Source organism: Anopheles coluzzii, chromosome X (assembly GCF_943734685.1).
Source record: "Anopheles coluzzii chromosome X, AcolN3, whole genome shotgun sequence".
Taxonomy (NCBI): Eukaryota; Metazoa; Arthropoda; class Insecta; order Diptera; family Culicidae; genus Anopheles; species Anopheles coluzzii.
The window spans coordinates 600,137-627,622 of NC_064669.1; the positions used below are offsets into that span (position 1 = coordinate 600,137).

Consider the following 27,486-nt stretch of genomic DNA (forward strand, 5'->3'; position numbering starts at 1 on the left):
GGGCACGCGGGAGGAAGGGCGACAAGAAGGAAAATGACAAAAAAAAGGTCGGGAAAATGGTTATGGTTCGCGCGAGCCGCCACAGCAAGCGTCAGCAGTCTCATCATCATCATCATCATCAGCATCATCATCATGATCATCCTTCTCGGAAGGCCCGCAAAATGCGCGCGCCCCTACGAAAACAGGATATACCGGTCCCGTTTCCTTCCTTGTGCGATTTTTTTTTCTACCTCACGGCCGGTTTCTCTCTTTTTCTCTCTTCGCTCCCTCCGGTCAGTGTAACCCCCCCTCCCCCCCCCCCCCTGTTTCTTCTCTACGGCGGAAAAATCATGTGGCCACTTTCGTGTGTGTGTTTACGCTGTGCCTGATTTTTTTCTTTTCCTGCTCGCTGCCTTCCTTCTGCCCGGGGGTTGCTTCTTTGGCCTCGCCCGTCATCCCTTTGTGTCCTCGCTGTCCTTGATGTCATTTCTTCCACTCTTTTTCTTTTTCTCTCTCTCTCTCTCTCTCTCTCTCTCTCTGTTGCATATGAAACATGCCACCATTTTATGTGCGGACTCTGGAAGAAGGATGTTGTTGCGCTCTGTTTTCCTCTGTTTATGCTTTTGTCTTCTTTTTGAAAGTTCAGATCCTTGTTCCAACCAAGCCATATCCTCTAAGGCTACCGAAGCGGCAACTAATGCGTTTTGATTTCGCCATCGAAACAGGGTCTACATTTCGCTCTCTTGTCTCTTCATCTTATTCTCTCTCTCTCTCTCTCTCTCTCTCTCTCTCTCTCTCTCTTTCGGTCCTCTCGGTAAGCTGCTTGGAACACGGCCTCTTGTGCGTAATCAAGTACTTTTGGGGGTTTTTTTTTGGCATAAAACCTTATCTGCGCTCTCACTGTCGTCTCGCCGGCGATGACAGCAACCAGCAAAGCTAGTCGGTGGGTGAACCTCCAGGGGATTTTTGGGGTGTTTGGAGGAGGTAGGCAAAGTTTTGCTCTTGCGCTCACTGCCCACGGCGTATATACAGCAGCAGCAGCAGCAGCTCCCGTGTGTCTAGCGTGAAGCGATGCGTTTTTGGTTGGGCCCACACATTCCCCGACCCCTCCTCCTCCCCTCGCATTTTGATAGACCAGAAATTGGTCACCATGCTTCTCCTCCTCCCCTTTCCGGAATGCGTCATTGCACTGCCCCCCGTGGGTTCTGGGCGAAGCGTGCGTACATACGCAGAAGCGGCAGGAGGCCATCTGGATTAGAACAATGCCTTTGCACACATTAGCTTCCCGACGTTCGGGCGGCGGGGAAAATTGGCCAAACATTTAATGCGTAAAGGGAGGGGTTCATCCCTCCTGCCCGCTTGCTGCCGGACGACTTTTGCGCCCACTGTGCCGAGCTGTTTCATAGCGCAAATAAACGCCGAGTAAGCAGGGCGTGCTAGGGATTGTGTGCTTACCTACCTTTGGGTGATGGCTGTCGTTACGTAAGGAGTGAAAAATAGGCTCGGATGAACAGGCGAACGGATTATGCATATTGCCATTTGGTCACTGGCGGGCTCGACATGGAGAAATCGTGCTCATACTTCAGGCAACGCGTCGTTTTAATTCTTTCTATGGGAAAACACGCTCATGCAGTTTGCGGCCTTTGCTATAAAATATGATGAGAGCTTTATAATGTCACCTAAATAAACACTCGGATAAGTGGTCGTGTCATGATCGATGACAGCTGTCAGTGAGAGAATAATTTGCCGTCAAAATACAGTATGCTTGTTATTCAAGATGAAAAATATCGTATCACCCTTATTACTTATTACTGTTGCGTCGTATTGCTGCTAACAACACAATAGAGCAATCTGATGAGTGACGTCTGTAAACAGCCCACCGACAATGCCTCTAGAAGCTGCTACTAAGCCCCCTATAATCGTACACTACTGCGTGTACTTGCGTGTGTTGTCTGCAGCAAGGGAGGGCCATGCAATGTGGGCGTTTCGTTTTGAATTGGGTTTGCAGAAATGAGGGATATGGGAAATGGCGGACGCCCAGTGCGGGGGGTGGTTTGATATGGTCAACACATACGTCTTCCCGAGCCTGGACAACTATGAGAATCCGGTGTGTCTGTGTCGAGGATATGTGAGTGTCCTCGCGTAGTGCGGTTTTTTTTTTCATCTTGCTTTTCTTCAAACACTCTTGTGAAGAAAGTTCCGTCCGTCCAAGTAAAATGTGCGGAGACGAATAAGAGCTCGTGCTGGTCTAAGTAGGATGATGACATAATCTAAGTAGGACAACGGCATGCCATAATCGCTGCAACTATTCAATTCGGCTAGACTCTCCACGGTTGATGGCAGAAGCGTCAACCGCACGATTGTTAATCGGCAGGTGATGGCGGTGTAGGTGGGTGGTTTTCTGGCTCAAATGTGGAATCCACACTAATGGAAAGAAGAAGAAGAAAAAGAAGAAGAAAAAAAGAAGAAGAAGAAAAAAAAGAAGAAAAAGAAGAAGAAAAAGAAAAAGAAGAAAAAGAAAAAGAAAAAGAAGAAAAAGAAAAAGAAAAAGAATAAGAATAAGAAGAAGAATAAGAAGAAAACCAAAACTACCATACCGCAATAATCACTCAAATGGAGAAAAAGCAAGTGAAGAAACGTCAAAATCTGGAACTCACCAGCACAACCCAACACACACACACCGCACACATTTGCGCAGTTAATAAATGAACGGGGCAACACAAACAGAAGAAAACACACACAATTTCGCCACCCCCCCCCCCCCCCCCCTTCCTCGTTCCTCACAACCCCCCCAACCATGCCTCTCTGCTCCGTACACACAGGCGCACACACGCACATGCGGCGAGATTTGCGTCAGTGGTCGGGTTTTTGGTCGGCAAAGGGTCGCTGTGACGCGAATGGAAGGAAATGGATGGTTCACACACACACACACACGCATGCACAAAGCATGTAACTTAAACAAAGCGGCAGATTTTTGCGCGCCCACTTGCAGATCCGCGTCATCGTGATGATGATGATGATGATGCTGTCGGGTGAGGTGTCCGGCCGAACTTTCCCTTTCATCTTGCTGCGAGGGGTGTGGGGGTTGTCAATAAAACCGAATTTGCCATCATCTTGCACAGGGTTTTATGTATGGAACGTAAAGTCGCCTAACCTGCTGCCTGTCGCAAATTTTAGTCAGCAAAACAGGAGATAGAAAACGTGCAATTATTTGGCAAATTAAAACCACAAGCCCCGGCACAAGATCAATTGAACGATCTACTGAAGGGCCGGTATGGGATAAACGTGGTTTATCAATCTGCCACAAAATGGATGAGCTGTACAGTTGACTCACGCGCTTAGTAGTTTGTAAATGACCTGACCACCTCCCCCGATGCCGGTGATCTCATGAGGTGCTTTCCAGTTACCAGAACTTTGTTTTTACCAAATATGGCCGTTCGCTCCCGTTCGTCGGTTGTGTGTGTGTGTGTCTCTCTCTTCATTGTTTTCTTTGCCGTTTTCTTTCTTTTAGTCTTTTAGAATTCTTCCCCTGTTCTTGTTATCCAAGAGCTGGTCGGTTTCATCGGTTTCCTCCTTTCTTACCTCGATGGTTTCACTCTTTCTCTTCCTCGCTCCACCCCCCCCCCCCCTCCCTACATTTTGCTTGTTGCTTTTCTCCATTTTCTTAACCAGCGCGAGTAGCATCTGCCGCCGCCGGGTTGTGCTTCGCATATGCCCGCTTGCTTCCTCCGTCTCGCAACCCGTTTCGTTTCCCCAGTTTCAGTTTGTCTGTATATATTACGCATTCAATCATTTAACGCGACCGCGGCTCGGCACTAACCACCAGCAGCAAATGAAGTGCGCACTAATGTGTGCGCTCGTCGTCTCCGCAAAGCATGGCGGTGGGAGCAAGCGCGCGCGCACTATCGCTCGCTCGCTCGCTCGCTCGCTCCCGAACGCCATCGAATAAATCACCTTTTTCTTATGCCTCTTCAGCGACCCCTCCCTCCTGTCTCCACGTGTCACCACTAGCACCCATCTTCTCTGCTTTGTGCTTGTGTGTGTGTGTGTGTTTACGGGACTCGTTCGGGGTAGTGAACAGTGGAAGCGCTTGTTGTGTGTGTTTTATTTTTCATTATTACTATTTCTTTTTTACATACCACGCGATAATCGATGGCGGCGATGAAAGGATCACTGCTTTTTGCCACACCACAGATTGTTTGGGGCGAAAGAGGGAGGAGGGTGGTCCATCAGGTGAGAGGGGAATGGCTGTCCCCTTTGAATCGGGCGGGCGCCATGATGATTGCAACACATTAGCCACTAATTAGGCACGATAAGACCGAATAAAAAAGGCGGGTGGGATGATGGCGGCGTGAGCAGCGGAGTACACCTCCTACCGATGCTGTGGTAGATTAAGGGGCCGCGGAAGTGACTTCCAGGTTTGTTGAAGCGCAGTCCAATTGCGTCATCTGCCATCTGATAACGACAGATCTCCGTGGGTGACGAGGTCCTCTCGTTATCGAGGCGAATCAACGCTACACGCTTCGCGTTCCTTGTTCCAGTAGCTTGTAGAGGCGCACAAGAGGACCTCAAAGTGTTCCTGGTGACCGATTTTATTGTTTCATTTTTTTGTAATAAGATCGACAGTCAGCGGTGGTTGTACACAGCTGAGCAAAGCCAAAGTGTGTTTGTGCGAATGTGAGGGTTCGTGGTGTCCAGTGATTGTAGTCACTCACCTTTTTAGACAACCGAAATCCCTCCCCTGCGGGGATGTGTCGGTAGCGATAGCAATCCACGTAACTCCGCCCGTCAAGGACGGCAGAGCCCCCGCTACACAGAACGTCCGGACCAAGATGGCAGTAATAAAATGGCACCTCTTTCCGTGTGCGCAATGTATGGCGGATTCCCAAAACACGAATAATCATACTGGTGTTGCGCTTCTCCGCACGGTGGGTAACTCCTTTGGTGCCCACACACCGGTCAAACCAGCAGCTGCAGCAGCAGTGGGTGTCGCCGGGTGTGCCTTGGGGAAGTCACGAGCAGACAGAGAGCTACCAGTGCCGCCGGTGCGTGTGCTGTGTTGTGTTGGTCTCCAACGTTTATGGTTTGTTTTGATCTCACTGAAGCACGCGCGGCGCTCTCTCTCTCTCTCGCTATCTATCTTTTTCTCTCTCTCTCTCGTTCTGCGGCTCTCTCACTCTTGACAGCAAAATAGTAGCTCGCTTGCACCAACACCAATGTATCGGCTCAGACATGCTGCGTGTAAGGGCCTGGAATGATACGGAGCGGATCGCTGGGTATATGTCCGTTGCTGCTGTGCTGTTGCTACGAACATGACCTTAAAAGAAATGTGTGCGCTTCGCTTGATGTTTTCTGTTTGTGTGTATGTGTATAAATTTGTCTCTCTTTTTTTTTCTTCTGCAACACATTTTGATACAATCTCGCAAAGCAGCGCTAGTAGTGTTGTGGTGGTGGTGACTACTGAATAATGATGGCATTAGCTTACGGCACTCGCGTTTCATGCTTGTTTCTTTTTGTTTTTTTTTTTGTTCATTCCTTTGGATCGATCATGGTGGCGACATGACCCCGCAGGGTATTTATATCACCCGACGGGGGTTGTTTTTACACTAAAACTAGAGCGGAAGGAAAACGGAAGGGTTTTGCAGCAAGCGCGCGCGGATTGGTTTCACACATTCGTTGCGAAAATAATAACACCGCCGCCTGTGCTTGGGTCGTTTAATTGGTTGTAACTCTGGCAGCTTAATGGGCGCAAATCTGCCAAGCGGTGATGGGCCTGCACGTTACCGGAGACGACGTCATCGTGGACGTTTTTTTCTCTCCAATTCACTTGAGAAATGGTATTTTTAGCACGTATATCTTCATGATAATGCTGGAGTTTCGAATTTTGGTGAAACATTTGGATTTGAAATGGTTGGATGTCTCTTAACCATATCTCCTTTAGCTCTTACGTCGCTTATCGCGATGCTAGTTTGCATTCGCACAACTCGCAGTGCCTCAAATCGACTGTTTTGAACTCCTACCCCTTTCCCGTAGGCCCAAAAAAGTACCAACTCAGACACACAGACATACAGCGGTAATTTCTCTCTCTCTCTCTCTTTCTCTTTTTCGCTCTCTTTGAGAGTCCAGAAGCAGCAAAATCGTTGCACCGCGTGTCTCTCGAGACCATCTTCGCTGCGAAAGCCTGCAAAACCACCTCTCGGCGGAAGCGGAAGGAGCTGCGAGGCGCAATGAGAGAGAGAGTGTGTGTGTGTGTGTATGTCTCCGTCTAATAGGCTAGCCAGATAGCAGTGTGCGTGTGTGCAGGTTTTGGGAATGCTTCGGGTTCTCTCGTGCTCAGCGCTGCTTCACAACCGGCGCGTGACGGTGGAGTAAGCGACGTACGCGCGGTATATCTGAGGGGTGAAAAAAAAAAAAAACTAAGACAAAGCTTCCCCACTAACGCTCATTTGCATCGGGTCGCCGTGTGCGCACGGCCCTGCTGCCCTGCTGCTGTGTGTATGCAGCTGCGGCCGAACCTCCGCAACCCGTTCCCCCAATGTTCCCCCTAGTCGCCCTTTTCGTCGGATAGGCGTAGTCGCAGTGCCTGCACCCTACTACAAACTCACAAACACTCACGGCGAGGTGAGACTATTAGTGCCTTCCGCTGTGACCGGCTAGTGCTTGGGAAGAGCAACCCTCGTCCACTTCCCCCACCCCTTGCCGGGTGATGTTCTCTGGGCGCTCTGGACTTGGGTGGGGACGTTTCGTTCCGTGGTCGTTGGTCGTTAGAGGGGTTTTGAGATTTGGCTGAGGAGGAGCGGTAAGGAAAGGAGAGTTTATTTCGTGCCCGAGCACACTGATCAAGCTAATGATAACGATCCATAAATTAATTGCCTAGTTGGCTCTGCCTGCGAGTGTGTGTGTGTGTGTGTGTGTGGATTGGAGGTTTTCACTGGTGGTTTGGTGTGGTGGTGCTGCAATCTCCAATATTTGCTTCCGAGATTGTCCTACTAGTGTGTGCGCGTAAGTGGGTTGGCGGGGGGGGGGGGGGGGGGGGGTGTTGGGCAGACGCTGAAGTTGCAATCAGGCGCGGCAAGTATGTATCGAGAGCACAGCTATCGCCACCCCCTGAGCAGTGCGGTGGGTCTTACAGCTCCCTTCAATCGCATTTACAATTCATACCCTGATGGTCAACCCCCCCCAGCTCCGTAACTGTTTGTTGGGTACACTCAAACTCACAGACACTCGTGTGTGTTGAGTGTGCCTAAAGGGTCGAATCGAATTCCTCGGGCACACAATTTTCGGTTGTTTCGGCGGATGGAATTTGGAAAGTCATGTGCGTACCAACAGCGGATGGTGACTCAAGATACGATAAAGGTTGTCGTGAACCAGATAAGAATGGATGGTTTTACGTCCGACCTGGCTCCGGTAGGACCTCGGTAGGTTAGGAAGTGTAAAAGGTATCATGGTTAGACTAAAGAGTTTGTTGGAAGTAGTTGGTAGGAAGTCTACATGTCATTAACAGGTCTTGAACCTCTTAAACACTGTGATAGCGTGGATAGTTGAAGCAATCACATAATCAAAATGAAGATGGCAAACAACAAAAACGTTTTACGTCAATGTTTTCTCACCGTCATTCAACGACCCCTAACGTTTCTCCGTCTAATGAAGAGCAATAACTGAAACTGCTCGGGGTTAGTTCGCTAGTCTCCACCGTACATACACTATCAGATCGATTGTCTGAGAGCATTGATCGATATGAAGAGAAAAAAAAAACCCTGAAGAAGAGGAACTAGATCGAGGCGGCGGCGTGTGTCTGAGAGGGAGTGTGTATATGGTCCCACCAGGGATTGTTGCACAAGTAATCATTGGTATGCTTCACCGCTACATCTCTCAGCTACAGTTGGGTAGCGCTCAAGCTCCCCTCCCGGGAAACCTTACTGTGTGTGCCAGCACTCGTTGCATGGGAAAATACGCGAAAAACTAAGGCAGAAAAGGCCTCCATCCTCTAGTAGTAGGCCTCTCCGCTCGTGTATGTGTGTGTGTGTGTGCGCGAACCGGGTCTAGAAGGTTTATAACAGATTGGACAACTTTCCAGCCGATACCGATGTTTGGTGTCTCTTTTTCCGCTCTCGCACGCGCACGTACGTGCTGGGTCGGCAAAATGGGACGTCAATTGATCCGTGTGGCTGCCACCACCACCACCTCTCTGCGCAATTGTGTCTGTGTGTTTTGCGTGTGCGTCGTTTGTGCCGGCCTCCCGCACCAACTGATCAAGTGACCAGAGCTCGATTTTCATTGCTCTCCTCGCAACGTGGAGTTTCGCAGCAAACGGGGCACTCACACTGACGGTACACTTGATAAAGCAATAGGTAGCGGTTCCGATCTCTGGGCAGCAGATTTTCTTTTAAGAGGCCTGTAGTGTAGGCTCCATTTGGTTGTACTTTGCTCCGCTTGCGAATAAGCTGATGCTCTCTTTCTCTCTCACACTCTCTGGATGTTTGAATAATGGAAATTCCGATAGCGACAACCTTGGCATGGCAACAGCATTAATGTTCTGTTTACACAGTAATTTGGTTTTAGTCTTCTATTCTTCATCTCTTGATATATTCCAGAGCTCTGGATAAGCTTCGAACAGTGTTAATGAAATAAAACAGTGAAGTCAAACTTCCTGGGATTCTACAGGTTAGAGAGACCTTTGTCATTTGGAAACTAAATCAAAGTAACACAATGGAGAACATCCAAAACACCAAGTGTTCAACTCAAGCTCTGATATTCTTTAACTCTTCTTATATAATTTAGGCAGTCTAGCAGCCAATTCATTGCTAATGATAATGTACCAGACATTAAGACGCAGATGACAAATGTGTCCAATGATGAACGATCAACTCAATGTCTCCATACAATCAAATAGCTAAAACAAATCTGAATTAGGAACTGCAGCCATACAGCTTCCTTGATGTCTAATCACTGGTAAGCCACGAAGGTCATTGATTCCAAATGCCACAACCACAAGCGATGTTTGATTCAGAGCTGCCATATACCTTCTACAAGATGCACATTAGGCACTCGTGCGCTTAGAAACGCAAAACGAAATGATGGAAGACTTGGCTTTTCAAGCAGCATTTTTCCCTGCTGAGAGTTCGTCGACTTTCGAAACCTATTTTCTTCGCCACCGGTTGTTTCGCTCACCAAAAACGCCGGCCATGTACTCACTCACCACCCTAGTAACCGTTTGGCGGCTGCCATTTTTCCACCATTTCCGATTTCCGAAGGAGACGACGAACCTTTGCTACGTCGTCGGATCGTTCGCTGGTGGGGGCTGTTTAGTTTCAGGATGGGCCTTGGAAACAGACGCGGACACTTCCGGCCAGCGGGTGGGAGCTGTAGCCCCTGTGACAGCTGTCAGTGATGCATTGTGGCGGCGCCTTTGCGGACAGCCTCCCAAATCTCCCCAACAAAAGCGATGGGGTGGAGGTGGGGGGGGGGGGAGGGGGGGGTACGAATAGTGCTAAGAAAGTTCGTAATGAAAGTGGCCATTATCGTGTGCCTCTTCCACCCCCTTCCCTATTATAAACTGACTTAAAGACACGAAGTGGCCACAAATCGGCCGAAAAGAAAGCGGCGGACCGGCTGTATCGCATAGCCCTGTCCCGCGACCCACCTTCGTTCGCCATCTTGTCGCGGTTTGTGTTGTGTGCGTCTGTGCCTCCGTCAGCCATATTGCTTCCGATTGCGTTGGCCGACCATCATCATCGCCACGGTAGGGTATGGTGAACGTGTTCCGTTTCGGGGTAGCCTTCTGTTGCTTTTTTTTTTTCATTCTATCCAATCCCCTTTCCCCCATCACCTCCGCTGCTGCCACACCTTTGCCCTGCCGGGGCTTGAAATTGAATTGTTTGTGCTTTTGCGTCCCCGCAACCGTATCGCGCCGCGTTGCATACATTAAAACACAGAAGTATCTCTTTAAACGCGACACAAATATGGAAGCGCACACACCACGGGTTTGATTCCCTCGGTCTGGTGGTGGCCCCCCCTGCAAATGGGCCCAACCACTGCCTTCAGTGTGCGAGTGTGTGTTAGGGCACTCGGTGTGCGGCGGTTTGTTGTGCCTACAATTCGCCAACTGGAGGAGGGCGGCCCGTGTCCGGCGCAGATAGGTTTGATAGTGTTTTTTTATTCATTTATTTATATTTTCTGCTCTGCTTCAAGTTTGCTCCCCGTTTTTTTGCTCACGGGCTCACTGGGGATTTCGCCACGATCGCTCCACACCGCCGCGAGCTCTCCCTCTCTCTCTCTCTATCACATTCTCTCTGGAGCGGAGAGAAGCGAAAGAGCCTAGCACACATATGGAGATTAAAATTGCGCAAAGTGTTAAGGATCAAAGCGATGGCCCGAGCAAAATGGGCAATAAAAAAGGTCGAGGAGATTGTACGATGGAAAGATAGAGAGAGAGAGAGAGAGAGAGCCTCTTTTTGTGTTATACTGCCGACGTGTTTCGTCTGCGGCGGGTGCGTGTACGCTGCTAACGCTCTCTCTCTCAATTGAGCAGCGAACCGTTGCCGCCGTCTGTCCCGAACAGTGATCGAAAGGGGAAATTGTAGTACGCGAAACATCATACACAATCCACACACACACACACACACACAGAGCTAAATCGAAGCCGAACGATGCAGTTCAACTGTGTGTTTGTGTGTTAAAATGTGATAATGTAGGTATTTAATAGAACCATATTAGGCACATACAATGAGTTTTTGTGATCGGTTTATTTTTCAGCCATCATCAAATGCGCTTCCGTCATTTTGTTTTGACAGTTCCCATGTCCCAACGGGCGCGCCTTATCAACAGCTCGTTATCGATCTTATCGAAATGACATAAATATACAAATTTGTATATATTCAATTGCTTGTTCGGTGAGGTGTGATTGCAAATGGAAGCAGCCCTTAGTGTGAGCAAACTAGCGCCACTGACCAGTCGGCCAAATGCCGTACCATGCTGGTGTTGGTGTACGCGTGAAGGCGCACGCCTGCGTCTCTGCGTGCTCGCCGCTCTCTGCGTTTTACTTTCTCATTCACACGCGTGAGCTAGACCGGGATAGGGCACAGACGTATACACACATACACAGGGAAAAAAAAACAGGGGAAATAAAAATATACCGCCTGCTATAATGAAAGAAAGAGAAACAATAAAGGAGAGAGAGAGAGAGAGAGGGAGAGAGAATGACGGTTGTGTGGTTCCGCACACGTTGTCAACCGGGTTCGGTGCTGTTGTGTTTGTGTGTAAAGTCAGTCTCGTCCCGATCTCTCGGTGTGCGAAGAGAAGAGAAGCAGTTAGTCCAGTGTTGAAGTGTAGCCTGCCCGTGACGACGACGACGAAAACGACGGCTGGTCGGGCACGAAAGGGCACCGATTTTATACATCCAAGCCTCACAGCTCAGCTCTTCCTGCCTTCCCCCCCACCCCCACTCCCCCACCGGTCCCCCAGCTGGGTTGGGAAGCTTGCGGCCGCTTCCTCTCGTCCGTGCCCGTGCGGCGGTGTAGTACCTCGTGTCAAAAACAATCAAACAGACAAACAAACAAACAAATAACTTTAATGAAAAAAAGAAAAGAAGAAGCAGAAAGAAATCGACAAGCAGCAGTGCGGCAGAGGAGAGGTGTTTGGACTAGTGTGCAGCTCGAGAAAATTCACCCAGCAACCCTCTCTCGCCCTTTTGCCACCCCGCGCGTGTTATCTCTTGTGTCTGTGTGGGGTTGTGTGAAAATTCTTGTCTGCGCGGGCTTTACACGCTCGACAAGTACAAGTGGGTACACTACTGCATGCTGTGTGCGTGTGTGTGTGTGTGGCTACATGCTACGCCAATTTGTCGCCATTGAACAGGCCGTTTTAGGTTTTGTTTGTTGGTGGGTGCAATAGACGCGTATCATGTAGGTAGCCGCAGTTGTCAAATCAAACGAACGTCTAGTGTGGTGTCGAGCTCGAGACCACGGGAGCAACCAGTACCAAAGGGTGTGAAGGTGGTGGCGGCGGTGGGGGTACCGCAGGAAAACGATTTTGTGCGTGTGTGTGTATTGTGTTGGCTTTGTCGCTATTTGACGTAGTTGTCGCGCCTCGAACCCGCGTCACGTTACCGAAACCGAGAGAGCGCGAGAAGGCAGAGGACTCTGAATCTCGATCATCGTGCTCGCGTCGCTTCCACATCGACCCGGCCAAATCGTTTGTTACCGTTTGGTCGCGTACGAAGCGCACGGAGCAAAAGGAGGGAGCCATGTTGTCCATACGGTAATAGAAAAGTGTTTGAAATTATTTCGCCTGTTCTGTGTGTGTGTGTGTGCGTGCGTGCGCGCGCGTGTGTGTGTGTTTATGTTGGTTTTCGGAGAAAAGGGAAACAGATGGTAGAGAGAGAGAGAATGTGGGGGAGAGAGAGAAAGAGAGAGTGAGAAATAGAAAGAGAGAATGTGTGGGGAGAGAGAGAGTGAGAGAGCGAGTGAGCAAGAGAGCAAGAGGGCCAGACTTGGCAGAAAAAGAATAGAAAATAAAAACAAGAAGACATGGCAAGGGTACGATGCTTTGCGAATCAGAGCGCGCGGAGCTGTGTGACGAGCGAGAGAGTAGCGTGAGTCCTTTTCGGGCGCTCACTGGTTCTGCAAAACTGTCAGTTGGGTTTGTTTCCGTAGGGGGGTGGGGGGAAGATGTGTGTTTGCTAGCACTGAATCGGTGCGATGGAGGTCGTGTGCGGGAGGTGAGGGCCGGTGCGGTGCGATGGAGGGCCCTTCAGGGGTGAGTGCACGGTACTGTGTGTTTATTTGTGTGTTGCGTTTGCGGCCGTACAGCTCCTAGCGCGTGCTCGATGGCACTCACATTTGCGGATAATGTATATAGGGTGTGTGTGTGTGTGTGTGTGTGTGTGTGGATCGATCGAGTGCGATAACTTTTCACTTCGCTTTCCGTGAGGATGTTCTCGTTCGCTTTGTTGTTGTGTTGTGTTGTTGGTCGTAAGCTGTCAAACTAATTGCTGCTTCGGTAGCGTTCGCGCGCGCGCTTGTGTGTATAAAGATGCAGTCACACAAGACGGAATAGCTTTTCTGCCGTCTCATTTCAATGGAGAACTCAAGCACTCTCAGCTTGCCGATCGCTATCCGGCCGCCATGATGTGAACGCCTGTTTCCTTGTTTTTTTTTTGTTGTTTCGACTCACGGTCGATCGAAATAAATCCATAATCGCATAACCGTGTGTCACAACACTCCCCTCTTGCCCCGAGTCCCTCTGCCGAACCAGTGGGGAATCTACGGAACGGTGTGTTGTGCATGTTCTGCTGCTTTAGCCTACTCCCAACGGCTTCCCTGCACATGCACACGTGTGTTGGTCTAATTTCTCTTCATCATTTATTTTTACCACCGTTTGCATACGTATATGTTGGTGTGTATGTGTGTATGCAATGTTTCTTTTTTTTAATTGTTGTTTGTACGTGTTAAGAGAAGATCGATTTCGTAACGACTTCAAGTTCTACTCCTAAGGCTACTATTGTATTTGTTTTACAATCTAGGGGAACACGTGGAAAAATGAACATCCAAGCTCTACAGTTGACATGTTCAATGGAATCATTCGAACAGTGCTAACAAAGCACTGAATTAAAATGAGTTTAATATTACAGTTTTTTTTTCGTCTGAGTTTGAAATGATTTATTACGACAGCGATATCGCCCTTAATGAAAGTTCTACTGCATTTAATACAATTCTTTCTATGTTTGGGTATTTAGTTCATCAATGCTTGTTACTCAATAGAAACAAATAAAGAATGTGTAATTTCTCTATTTCCTTCTTCTGCGATACGAAAAGTGTTGAACGTTGAGTGGAATCGTTTTCATGCCCGTAGCACGATGCTATTGCTCCGGCTTCCTCTTTCGACTACCGTTCGCACGCATCCTGGCATGCACACATATACACAAACACACACACACACACACACACACACACACTAGTGCACGTAACCGTTCGTGCGCCAGGGACACCTCCATTGGGATAAATGGTCGCGCGGGCCACGCAGCGAGGGAGGGAGTTCATCGAAGCAGCCCTCTTTCCTTCCTCTTCATGATTTTGCTCTTCTAACGTTCTCGATCGTGTTTTCTCTTTCTCTCCTATGTTCCTGTCCTGCCCTGCAAATGGCGCTTCCGCCAAAGCAGATGTCGGCCGGTACGCAGCTGCAGATGGCACCACAAACAACAATAGTACAACAAGTTGGCCAAGTCGACCAAACTGCATCACACCATCACCATACGTCGCATCATCTCCAGCAGCAGCAGCAGCAGCAGCAGCAACAGCAGCAACAATCGCATCATCATCATCCGCAGCACTTTAACAGTGGCAATCAGCAGCAGCATCATCAGCAGCACCAGCAAGTGGCAACGGTGCTGAGCTCGCACCAGCAGCAACAGCAGCAGACGTCGGCTGCCGCCGCGGCAGCAATTGCCGTTGTCCTGGGCGGTGGCGGCAGCGGTAACGGCGGCGGCGGCGGTGCGGGCGGTGGTGGTGGAGCAGCAGCAGCAGCAGCAGCAGCAGCAGCGGGCAGCAATAACGGCGGTACGGCGACGGGCAGCAGCAGTGCCAAGAGCAGTAGCGGCTCCCTGGCGGACGCGGCCCAGCCGACGACAACCACGACGACGACGACGGCCGGGGTGGCGGTAGCGACAGCCGGCGGGACGACGACGCCCGCCCTACATCCTCCCATCCCCGTCGGTAGCGGGCTGCAGCAGCAGCATCACGCCCATCACACACACCATCACCACCACCACCAGCAGCAGCAGCAGCAGCAGCAACACCATCAGAACAACAACAAGGATCAGGACTCGAACATGAGCACCGGCTCGTCCCACAGCGATAAGGAGCAGGACGCGATCATGATGAGTGCGGTGGCGGCCGGGCTGGCCATCGGGTCGACGCCCCCCTCGGAGAAGGTGTCGCGGGCGGCGTCCGAGCGCAAGCGCAAGCGGAAGGCGCCGGACGACAATGGCGGCCCGGGCGGAGGCGGCGTCGGGGCGGGAGCGGGAGGCGGAGGTCATTTTCGTGATAGTAGAGATAATATAAAGGGTCTGCGGCTGACGCTGCCGCCCCTCAGTGATAATAAGAAGATAAACGATTATTTTTCTAAACACCCGGGGCTGCCGGCCGCCGCGTCGTCCCCCCGCGTGTCCAGTAGCACTAATAGCCCGTTAGTCGGTGGCATCACCACCACGATCACCGCGGTCGGCAGCGGGGGCAGTGGTAGCAGTGCCGCCTCAGCCGCCGCCGCCGCCGCCGCTGGCAACACTGCCGGCGGCAACAACAGTAGCGCGCTAGGAGCAATATCCAATAATTCGCCGCACGTGGATCCCGGGGGTGGCGGCGGGACGACCGGCAACACCGCTGGCAGTGGTACCGGCCCTGCCCGCAAAAGCCCCAACCCGCAGTATCCCATGTACCCCCCTAGTCCACAGACGACGCCGCTGCTGCCGGTGGGCAGCAATGGCAACAACAACAACAACAACAACAACGGCCACAATGCCGGCGGCGCTGGTGCCGCGTCGGACCTGTTCACCACCGGCGGCAGCAGTCGAACGCAGCGGCAGCAGCAGCAGCAGGCGGCGGCGGCGGCGGCAGCGGCGGCTGCGGCGGCCAATGCGGCCGTCTCGTCCGCGCCCTCCTCGCCGTCGGTGGGCAACAACCCGGCCAGTGGCAACAACGCTTCCGTACTAGTTCCTCCATCCGTCTCGACCGCCATGTCGGCGGCGGCGGCGGCGGCCGCGGCAGTCGAGGCGGCGAAACAGGCGGCCGCCACCTCCACACCGTCGGCGACGACGGTCCTGTCGCCCATCATAACGCCGCTGGTCAGCACGGCGGTGGTCAGCACGACCGGCACGGCCGGCTCGGGCGTCTCGCTGCAGCAGCAGCAGCAGCAGTACCAGTCGGGTATCGTGCTCGTGCCCAGCAACAACAGTACCACCTCGTCGCTCATGCACCAGAAGCCAACGGCAGCGTCGGCCGGTCAGCAGAAGCAGCAAACCGGCGGCGGACAGCAGCAGCCGGCGTCCGCCGGCTCGACGCAGCAGCGAGATTCTCAGGCCCAAACGCAGCAGTCGGCCGGTGGGGCGACGAACAACCACCAGCTGGCGTGCAGCGCCTCCACGCCGGGGACGGGGACGACGGCGCCGAGCAACTGCAATGCGGCGGGGGCCGCCGCCGCCGCCGACCACCACCATCAGCGCGTGACGCTCGTGTCGTGCAACACGAGCAGCAACAGCAGCAGCAATGGCGGGGCCGCCGTCGCCGTCGCCGCGACCGGGTCGACCACCCCCAGCGGCGGCGACCTGACGAGCAGCGGGATCGGCAGCACCAACGTGCCGCTGACCACGACCACCGCGGCCACCTCGACGACGAGCAACAACAGCAGCATCGGGGCCGGCGCCCAGAACAGCAATTCCATACTCCAGCTACCGGGCGGTGCGGTAGTCACCACCACCAAGTCAATTGGGCAGAAGCTGCAGCAGCATCAGGCAACCACCACCTCCTCATCCTCCTCCACCAACACGACCGGCGGGCAGCAGAGCGACAGCAGTAGCAACAATGGCGGCAACTTTGGCAGCAGCAAGTTCGGCCAGCAGCAGCAGCAGCAGCCGGGCGGCGCATCCGCCTCGACCGGCACGGCCCCGACCACGCCGACCACGCTGATGCTGACCAAGTTCGTGCAGACCGACCTGACGCAGGCGGACATTACCGAGCGGGACCACGACTTCGAGAGCAGCCGGACGCGGGTGGACGAGCTGTCCCGGCTGTCGGACGAGCAGAAGTGCCAGCTGAGCGTGCACCAGAAGGCGATCGAGCAGCACAAGAGCCAGATCAGCAAGTGCGTCGAGGTGGTGAAGAAGCTGCTCAAGCAGAAGAGCAACATCGAGAAGAAGGAGGCGCGCCAGAAGTGCATGCAGAACCGGTTGCGGCTCGGGCAGTTTGTGACGCAGCGGGTTGGCGCCACCTTCCAGGAGAACTGGACGGACGGGTACGCGTTTCAGGAGCTGGCCAAGTAAGTATGCGACATGCTGCGGTAAACCCACTCCCGGCAAAAAAAAAACGCAAAAAGGAGAGTAGTGTCATTAAACAGCTTGCTTTGTTTGTTTTGTCTTCCCTTCTCAACCTCCAATCGTGCAGACGCCAGGAGGAGATCACTGCCGAGCGGGAGGAGATCGACCGGCAGAAGAAGCTGCTGATGAAGAAGCGGCCCACGAACAGCGAGGGCGGCCGCAAGCGCAACAACTCGTCGGCGACGGGCGGTGGTGCGGGCGGGACGGGCGGGGCCGGCGATCGGGGCGGCACCGGGCCGGGCAGTGCGGGCGTCGGTACCGGCGCCGTCGTGGCGATGGGCAGCGGCGGCGTGGTGGGCGCCAGCGCGGGCAGCGTCGGCAGCGGGGGCGGCGGGTCGGCGCTGCACAACGGCAACGACAGCACGTTCCTGAAGCCGGACCCGGTCGTCAGCAGCAGCAGCACGTTCACGCTGCAGGAGTACTACGAGTGCGACGAGATACTGAAGCTGCGCCAGAGCGCGCTGAAGAAGGAGGACGCCGACCTGCAGCTCGAGATGGAGAAGCTCGAGCGGGAGCGGAATCTGCACATCCGCGAGCTGAAGCGGATACACAACGAGGATCAGGTGGGTTGGGTGTACGGGGAGACGTTCCGCAGGGTGGTGCAGCGTGTTGGTGTGCTAACGTTGGTGTGCCTCTCCTCGCTTTCTTCACAACAGTCGCGCTTCAACAATCACCCGGTGCTGAACGATCGGTACCTGCTGCTGATGCTGCTCGGCAAGGGCGGCTTCTCCGAGGTGCACAAAGCGTTCGACCTGAAGGAGCAGCGGTACGTCGCGTGCAAGGTGCACCAGCTCAACAAAGACTGGAAGGAGGACAAGAAGGCGAACTACATCAAGTAAGTGGCGGTGTTGTTTGTTGGTTGGTTTGGTGAGCCTCAGCAGCAAAACTACTAAAAACCCCCTCTTGCACAGGCATGCGCTCCGGGAGTACAACATCCACAAGGCGCTCGACCATCCGCGGGTGGTGAAGCTGTACGACGTGTTCGAGATCGATGCCAACTCGTTCTGCACCGTGCTGGAGTACTGCGATGGGCACGATCTGGACTTTTACCTGAAGCAGCACAAAACCATCCCGGAAAAGGAGGCACGGTCAATCATAATGCAGGTGCGTGCGTACGCGAGCAACAACCCGCTGGCCACCCAAAATCGCTTACTTATGCCGTTTTTGGTTTTTGTTTTCCCATCTCGCTCCGTGCAGGTCGTGTCGGCGCTCAAGTATCTGAACGAGATCAAGCCGCCGATCATCCATTACGACCTGAAGCCGGGCAACATCCTGCTCACCGAGGGCAACGTGTGCGGTGAGATCAAAATTACCGACTTCGGTCTGTCGAAGGTGATGGACGAAGAGAACTATAACCCGGACCATGGTATGGACCTTACGTCACAAGGTGCTGGAACTTATTGGTGAGCAACGAAGCGCAGTGAGCCTCCTTCCCCCCCCCAATGGCAAACCCCTCTCCCCTATTGTGTGGTGGTAGTAGTTTTCGGTAGACGACGAGCCTTCTTTTTTGGATAGATTCGAATTAACTCGTTCAACCGATCCGGTAGCATTGTTCTGCAGGTGTTGAACTAGTTTTAGATTCATCTACAAGTTGCAGTAAATGTGTAGCAGTGTTGAGGTAGAGGTGTATGTGTGTAATTGAAACAGCAAAGTAGTGAAAATAGCCCTCCAGTATTTGAGCTGTAGGCAAACTTGTTCGCAACACCCTCTGTGTAGTGTATGGCGGTGCAGCCTATTCCCTCCCCTTCCAAGTGCGCTAATTCTTGCTCCCATTTCTCTTCTCCTCTTTCCTGTATCGTGTGGCGGGCCCCAGGTATCTGCCGCCGGAGTGCTTCGTGGTCGGCAAGAATCCGCCGAAAATCTCGTCCAAGGTGGACGTGTGGAGCGTGGGCGTCATCTTTTACCAGTGTCTGTACGGCAAGAAGCCGTTCGGGCACAACCAGTCACAGGCGACGATCCTGGAGGAGAACACGATCCTCAAGGCGACCGAGGTGCAGTTCGCCAACAAGCCAACCGTGTCGAACGAGGCAAAGGTAGGTTTCGTTTCCGCTTTAATGTACTTCCCGGCGGCTAATGTCTCTCTCTCTCTTCCTCTCTCGCTCCCTGCTTATCTTGTAGAGCTTTATACGGGGGTGTCTCGCGTACCGGAAGGAGGACCGGATGGACGTGTTCGCGCTGGCCAAGCACGAGTATCTGCAGCCGCCCGTGTCGAAGCACAACCGGTCGTCCAATGCGCAGAATGCGCACGCCGGCGGCCAAAACAGCAGCAGCACCGGTACCGGTGCCGGCGGGGGTGGCGGCGGCGGCGGCGGCGGTGGCGGTGGATCGGGCGGATCGGGCGGGGCCGGCGGCAATCAGATCGGCCAGCAGACGTCCTTTTCCACCGGCATGTTCGGCAACATGAACCAGTCCAGCTCGTCTTAGCTATTTTTCCACCACAGTAGCGGTGTGAGCAGCAGCAGGAAGGGCGGTGGGACCGCCGGTCCCGCCCTCCCACCCGGTGTAGCGGTGGCGGCGGCGGCGGCCGCGACACCTTCCACCTCCCTCGTGTCGGGCGCCTCTTCGATCTCACCCTCGTCTCTGTCGGCGGTGGTCGCATCCACCACCCACACCAATAACAACAACAACAACAACAACACCACCACCACCACCACTACCAATACCACCGCTGCCACGGTCCCGTCTGTATGTGCTTCCGCCAGCCCGACCCACCTGTCCCCGGGCTCGACGCAACCGCCACCGAAGGCAAGGGGTGGTGGGGAGGGCAACCATCGATCGGTGCTGCTGGTGCCACCGGTTCCATCGGCACCGCCGGCACCGCAACCACCACCACCACCGCCACTGCCCCCGTCGTCGTCATCGTCGTCGTCCGCCATCGGTCGCGTGATGATGACAAACGGTGGCGGCGGCGGCGGCGGCGGCGGCGACGCTATCCAGCAACCGCCGAACCGGACGAACGATCGCATCGTACTGATGACGGCGGCCGAATCGGCCGCCGCCGCACCACCGGCTGCCAGCTTTTTCAGCGTGCACGCCAAAAAAGGCATCATCATTCCGTCGCCCCTCGGCAGCCGCGCGGCGAACGGTCGGCGTCTGCTGCACGCCGCCGCCGAGGAGCTTGCGTCCAGCGTGGTGTCATCGTTCAACCACCAGGCAGCGGCGGCAGTGCCGACTCGGTGCGGCCGCAAAAGCATCATCATAAAGCAGCAGCAGCAGCAGTCGCAGCCAGGCCATCCTCAGCTCAACCTCACCAATCAATCGCTCCTGCTGCGCCGTCAAACGAACGCGAACAAGCAACAGCAGCAGCAGCAGCAGCCGTTGTTACAGCTGCAACCGCTAGGCGACGAACCCCTGTCCAACCACTATCAGGTGGGCGGCGGCAACAGGAACGGTTGCAGCACTGCCAGCACCACCACCACCAGCGTTCTGCTGCAGTGCAACAGCATCAATCAACTCGCGGGGCTCGCCGTGGCGAAGGGGGTGGTGAAGCGCCAGCAGCATCTACTGCTGCTGCGGGGCGGCGGTGGGGCCAGCACGCCCAACAGCAGCAATATGTTACTGCCGCCAGCGACGCCACCGGTTCCCTCCTCGTCGCCACCACCCTCCACCAGCTCGTCCTCGATTGTGGCGGCAGCGACGGCGGCAGCAGCGGCGGCCGCCGCCGCCCATGCCCTGCTCGCCGGCCGACGGCACTGGCGAACGGAATAACCGCCAGGCGCGCCAACTGGTGTGTGTGTGTGTGTGTTTGTGAGCGAGCTTAGATTTGTAGGAGTGTTAGGAGAGCGACAAAAACACACATTCCCTCCCCCTTTTCACCCACCCGAACACAAACTCCAATTGCAGATGCGACCCAGCGACTGGAGATGGTAGGTGGCTGCCCGTCGCCTAGACTAGACTCTAACCCATTTGTAAATAGTTTCGTTTGCCCGGCGTGTGTGTGATGGTATTGCTTGGGGTCGGTGTTGGTGAGACTCACGCTTACTAGCTATCCTAACCCATTCTCGCTACAGCCGCGGCACGTTTTCGAATGTCGAGTTCGAATGTCGTTTCGAAGGGAGGGGCACGGCGGTGAGCACGGTGAGCGACGATCCTGTGTCTCCCCATCCACCCTCCTCCATCTCATAATCGCCTTTAAGTGCCAAAACCCCCGCCCTGACCCACGTAGAGCTTTTAATTATACATATATACACACACACACACGCACACATTCTTGTACCTTTCTCCGACTGCGCGAGCAATAGAATGTGTTGAGGAGTGTATTTTTTTTTTCTTTTTTCAATTTTTCATCCAAACCGAGGTACCGTTCTTCGTAGAGGACGGCCTGTCTCTTGATTTGCCTTCCTTTTTTATTTTATTTTTATTAAACCGTCGTGTTTGTATCTTACACCCACAAGTGTTCCGGCAGTTGCGCAAAGTGCAGTTGGCCGCATTTAGTTTTTGTTGTACTTTTCCACTCCACACACACACACACACACGTTACTACGGTGTTGGTAATGTTAACGATAGCAGGCATTGAGAAGGCGATAGTTTTGCATCGTGTTTTTTTTAAGTGCGAGTGTGCGGGAGGTCCTCATGTAGAGCCGCAGCCGTTTTGTGCAGCTTTTTAAACATGTATTCCTTCTTTTTGTTGTATGTTTGTGTTGAACTAATATACCTTTTCCCCCCCGGCAAAGCAATAAGTTAGGCGAGATGCACTTTATTTTGTCTCGCTTTTGTTCCCGTTGACGCTGGTTGAAATGGGCGCGCGCGCGCGCATCGGAAGGAAACTCGACTGCACACGCGTGTGTTTTTTTTGTAGCGGTAGGATACGATCGTTGCCGTAGTAAGCTCACACAATATCAGTAACGGTTGGCGATAGGATAAGCGGGGTGGCGCGAACATCGCAGCACATACACACGAACCCGCTCGGGGAATGACGACGGAATGACCGTATGAATCCGCCAATCCGCGGCAAGAAGTGTAGGCAAGCAGCAACGAACCTGTTGCTGGACTAGGGGTGGGGACGTCTCGGACACGTCTTTCGCTGCCGCAAAAGGGTGCGGTAGGATGCGGAACTGTTTTCCAGAAGTTAGGAAGAATTAATTTTAGCGTTTCGCGTACGAACGGAACGCACGCATGTGCGTGCAACACGGTTCATAGCACTGTGTACAGAAGCAGCGGGCGGTGTGCCGCAGGAGAAAGGTGTAGTTTTAAGTAATTAAATGTAACGACAAGTATCTACTCGGAATTAGGGTTTTTTTTCTTCTTCTTCTTCTTTGTATAAATTGAAACGTGATTGAACCCCTCCCGAAGGGGCCGCCAACCTGTATCCTGTCCAATCCCTGCCTCCTTCCGCGATTCCCTTTCTTCATACACACACACACACACACACACACAAATACACAAACACACAAACACACACACACACACACACACACACACACACACACACACACACACACACACACACACACACACACACACACACACACACACACACACACACACACACACACACACCTTCTTTCTCACGCGTCTCACCCCGCTACAAACTCCACTACTAAATTGTACAGATTTAAAATAGCAAAGCACAGTGGAGGTATGTAAGGAAACTCGAGGGAAAAGGGGGTGAATATTAGTTCCCTAGCAAAAGAGAAAGCGAGAAAGAAAAGGAAAGAGAGAGAGAGAGAGAGAGAGAGAGAGAGAGAGAGAGCGAGCGAGAGAGAGAGCGAGAGATAGCGATTTAACCTGCACGAGACATAATTTAAGCGCATGGGATAAAACAGTTTTTCGTTTATGCAACTTCTTTTTTTTTTTTAATATTAAAATATAAATTCGTTTAATAGCAGCCCAGCAGGTTCATCATAATCTCTTGGGGGGGAAGGGAGGTGGGGTAGGGAAGGGGAGTGCGCCTGATGTTTTAGTGTAGCGCGCCATTAGTCCGTACATTGCTTCCCACTGTTTGACGGCGGCGACGGTGCCGTTGTTTCTTTGGCCCCTGCCCAGCCTAATGGTTAGCGTAACGTTAGCCGTGTGAGTGATTTAAACGCGTGACACGTTGCGTGCATTTCCAGCGTCCTTATACAAACGAGGGGGGGGGGGGGGGGGGTCACGAATTGCTAGGGTTGTCTTCATCGTCTCGGTCGAATGTAAAATTTTGTTTGCCGTTTTTTTTTTTAAAGTACGGTTTCTCCGTGATTGAAAAAAAAGATCAAAAAACTCTTATCATCTTGCATGTCCAAGCCCGAGGGCTGTGTGGTGTTAACTACCAGCTGCTACATGCTTCCTACAAAAATACACACACACACGCGCGCATACACAAACGTGACAAAAATTGAAGCAATTTTGATAACCGACAGAACAGAAAAAGCAAGCAGAGAGATAGAGAGAGAGAGAGAGAGAGAGGAAATAAACGCAAGAGCAATGTCATGAAGGGAGGGAAAAAACACACACACACACACAAGAATGTGTCCGCCAGTCCGAAAGTGGAAGTATGTTGTCCCACGAGCTTTAATCCATTTTGAACGACACGTTACGCTAAAACCCGAAAGCAATAGGAGTTAGAATTCCCTCGCTCACAGTGCTGCGCGTTTCATTTCCCCCTTTCTTGCGTTGCGCTGGTCGAATGGTTGGTTGAACGCTTGCTTGAAGGGCTTGCGCGCATATAGGGTAGCGACTAAGCGGCATTTATGATATGCGAACGCGGCTCAATAGAATAAAATAAGTTAGCAGCCGCCCTGGCTGGCCGTTGTTGCGTAGTTGCGTAGTTTGTTTTGCCTTACAGCGCGTACACTCGCTGGCGTGGTATGTAAATTGTTGAACAGGCTGACCGCCACCTAGCGGCGAAGAATACGATATTTTGTTCATTTCGACTGCTCCACTGGTCAACTTTCGCTTTTCGGCCAGCAATAATCGGGCTAGATGTTTCGAAACATTGTTAAACACTGCTACATCCACACACTCGAGAAATCGGTGCAGCGTGTGCGAAACCTCTGTTTGATAGCGAAATTAAAACGTTTTTTTTGTTTCATTTTATTTCCTTTTCTTTTCCCCTCTTTCACGTCTTGGCAACGTGGCCAGCTTGTCGTGTCTCGCTTGGCGCGCTCTAAACGTCGTCACCGATGAGCGGGGAGGGCGGTCTATTGGCAGCTTTAGCAAATACTGCAGTTGAACCCGCCCCCCTCCCCCCCCCCCCCCCCCCCCCGCATACAATGGGCTTAATCTAGGCACGGGAAAATTACCTGTAAATTGAAGGAAACAAAAAAATCTATTCATAGGGAAGGTGAAAAGGATGTTTTTTTTTTAGCCCGAATCATTTTCTTCTTAACGCAAAATCATGTTTCACGATCTCAACTCTCTTCGTTAGGGGACTTTTGTTTTAAATATTTTTTTTTTCTGCAGAAAGCGGTGTCATCTGCATCGCATTTCGGCATTGCTCATTCGTTGTTGGAGGGCTTTCCCGCTAGCCAAACGTGCAAACTGTAGAAACGCAAACACACACACGCGCGCGCACGCACACACACATTGACATTGTTTACTGTACCATAAGCACGTGGCGGTTTAGGGGCGAAAGTGAAAATAAATAAGTAAAAGAAAACAACAACCAAATTACCACGACGCGCGTCAGCAGGCAAAAGCGCGAAATGCAACATAATCACGTGTCACACCCACACCCACACCCACACCCACACACACACATACATTTAAAATCAACAAGTAAAAGGCATTTTCCCTTGCGGGCGACCCGGGAGGGTGTGCTTAATCAAAGACGGAAACTTAAACGTACCAGAGCGGCAGGCTGGTAGAGGTTAGTGCGTTAGTGTCAACAGGAGATTTATAATGGAAAGCAAGTAATGAAAAGAAAATCCACACCCCAGCACACCCAACAACAGCCTATTAACTATTGCGCGTAATCTTTTCTCAAAACAACACAACAACAACAACAACAAAAACAAAAACCTAAGCAAAAGAGGCGAACGCGAATGCGCAACGGGCAGAGCCGAACTGTAGGAAATAGAGGAATCACAACATGCTCACTTACCTTAGCGAATAAAGAAAGTATCAAACTTAGAGGTTACAATCAAATGCAAAAAAAAAATAATAAAAACACACACACACAATAGTACATTCAATGTGGGAAGATTACACAACAACAAAAAGAAGAAAAAAACAAAAAAAAATCTGAAACAAATCCAACCTGGCGAATACGTATGTGTGTGCGCGTGTACCAAGGGTCTGCAGGGCAAGTGGCGTAGTAAAACAGAGAGAGAGAGAGAGAAAAAGAAGCAGGACACACGGAAGGAATATCTAGGAAAAATCGTTACCCAAAACCGGGCAAGATCGAAAAACACACACACAATGCCGCACTCTCACTAAAGGGCCAAAAACAAAAAAAAACTGGTTAAGGCAGAGCAACTAGAGCAAGACTTAAGGAAAAACAAGTACCGCGAAGCGAGAAGAAACCCCCTCACATGGCCCCCACTGTAGGCAAATGGGGGGAAACTCGCGTGGACGACTGGAATGAAGCAAACGATGATGCTATATAGCTAGGGAGATGCGTTTAGAGGGACGTTGCCGATGTTGGGGTAACGGGCCGGCACCGATCAGTAAGCCACTGCGCTTTTGCTCCAAACTGTTTTGCAATGCATCGGGCAAGAGAGCGAGGCACGGCTCTGGTGTAAAGAGATGACACAAAAACACACAGCACACACATGAACCCCCCTCGTAATGGTTTGCGGGCATCGTTGCAAGGGTGGAGAGCGCGTTAAGAAGGAAGGAAAAAGGGAAGACGCAGCGAGTTTTAAATGTGTATATTTAAATTGTCAAGACTAGCTGTGGGGGTACGAGAGCGGGAAGAGGAGCGCCTAAGCGCGGGTGACCGGCCGATTGGAATGCAAAAAAAAAAAAAAAAAAACGAAATAGGAAGTCAAAAAGGGGGGAAAGAAAAACCAACCAGGCTTAAGAAATTATGATAATGATAAATAAACTATTACTGTAGCAAAACCCGTACGGCGGGGAAACCGTGCGCAAAGCAAGGAGGGGGGGGGGGGACCGTGAGTGGGGTAACTCGCCCCGTCTCGCCCCCCTCCCCGCTCACCCTTTTCTGTTCGGCACTAGGCAGTGTTAATGTTAACTCAGCTAAGTAAATACCGCGGTTCTGGATGGAGCGCGCGCGTGTGTGTGTGTGTGTATGCGCCCTATCCCCCCCGTTTCGTGGGGGATGGGAGTGGGGAGAGCAGTGGTTAGGTGACGGGGCGCTACTACACTACTCATCCCCGAAGGAAAGTTGTGCTGTGTTGGAATAATAATAATAATAACGAAAAAAAAGAAACAGAAACAAAGGCAAAAACCAGCACTTGCAGCAAAAAAAGGGACGAAGCCATGCGGATAACCAAGCCGCACAGTGCAGGGGAGGTAGGGCAGGAAAAGCAACAAAAATGCGTAAGAAAACTCAGCAAACAGCGAGGCGCGGTGTGAAAGCCGGCGAAAGGGGAAGAAGAGTGGGGAGACAGAAAGCGACAGAGAGATAAAACAACATTTAATAAATTTAAAGTAATAAATATTAAAAAATGGAAAAAAGAGAAGGAAACTATTGATTAGCTGAAGCAACAAACAAACAAACAAACAAACAAGCAGAGGAAAAAAATCACAGACAGATACGCCCGCTAGCGCGCAAGGAGAACACAGGAGAAGGGAGGCAAACGGAAAACAAGAGACACAGCGTGGGAGAAGCATGGAGAGCGAAAACAAGCGAATACAGATAAATAATTATAATAAATTATTTAAGATATGAAAAAATCTTCTATATGTAATATTAATTATTAAAAAATTGAAATAAAAAAAAATAAATATTTAAAAAATACCAATCCGCGCGAGAAAAAGGATAAAATTCTGTCGCAATAGAATGCATAACAAAAATCTAAACAACAAAAAAAACATGACTTTCAAATTTATTTGCCTGTGTGTCTGTGTTTATGTTGAGTTTGGATGATTTGTTTTTTTTTGTGCAGTAAGTTTGGCTAAAGTAGTTTTGCCTTCGATTGTGTACTTTTTGGAGTTTTGTTTTTTAATCACACGGCTGCAAAACAGCATTTTTTCTTTCTCTAAAACCAGCCAACAGAAAAATAAAAGAGCGGAAGGATGACGGGTGGAGTGTGTATCCTTTTTCTCTCTCTCTCTCTCGCCTTCTGCTGCCTTTGAGGGATGCTGCGACCAATCGAAACGCTTCTAGCGCGGACCAAAATACCAGGCATCGTAACTAGTGATAGGTAAAATTGGCAAAAATCCGGAGTCGACTCCGCTCCCACCTCGATAAATTCGGAATCGACTCCAGAGGGTAGGTCCGCGCTGCAATATCCGGAGTCGTTCGGAATCGTCTGGAGTCGTACGGAGTCGCCCGGAGTCGGAGTCATCCGGAGTCGTTCGGAGTCGTTCGGAGTCGT

At 51.8% G+C, this 27,486-nt stretch overlaps 1 protein-coding gene and 1 long non-coding RNA gene across 7 annotated transcripts in view; one reads left to right on the forward strand and one right to left on the reverse strand.

Annotated features, from left to right (window-relative positions):
• The window catches only part of LOC120953931 (serine/threonine-protein kinase tousled-like 1), a 68,670-nt gene extending 49,178 nt beyond the window's left edge, over positions 1-19,492 (forward strand). For 5 of the 6 annotated variants that reach the window (XM_040374394.2, XM_049608152.1, XM_040374403.2 and 2 more), the window contains 7 exons: positions 14,138-17,007; positions 17,133-17,628; positions 17,722-17,900; positions 17,977-18,169; positions 18,263-18,468; positions 18,879-19,098; positions 19,184-19,492. In XM_040374394.2, coding sequence (XP_040230328.2) covers positions 14,138-17,007; positions 17,133-17,628; positions 17,722-17,900; positions 17,977-18,169; positions 18,263-18,468; positions 18,879-19,098; positions 19,184-19,489 — 4,470 coding nt within the window. In that variant the 3' untranslated portion in view covers positions 19,490-19,492. Of the gene's footprint in view, positions 1-10,443; positions 12,238-14,137; positions 17,008-17,132; positions 17,629-17,721; positions 17,901-17,976; positions 18,170-18,262; positions 18,469-18,878; positions 19,099-19,183 lie in introns of those variants that run through there. The other variant, XM_040374366.2, reaches the window with a different exon arrangement.
• Positions 4,068-7,005, reverse strand: LOC125907233 (uncharacterized). The gene is made up of 2 exons (XR_007452520.1): positions 4,695-7,005; positions 4,068-4,558 (listed from the first exon to the last, which is right to left on the reverse strand). It is a non-coding gene; the product is annotated as an uncharacterized LOC125907233 (long non-coding RNA).
• Positions 19,493-27,486: the final 7,994 nt, after the last annotated feature.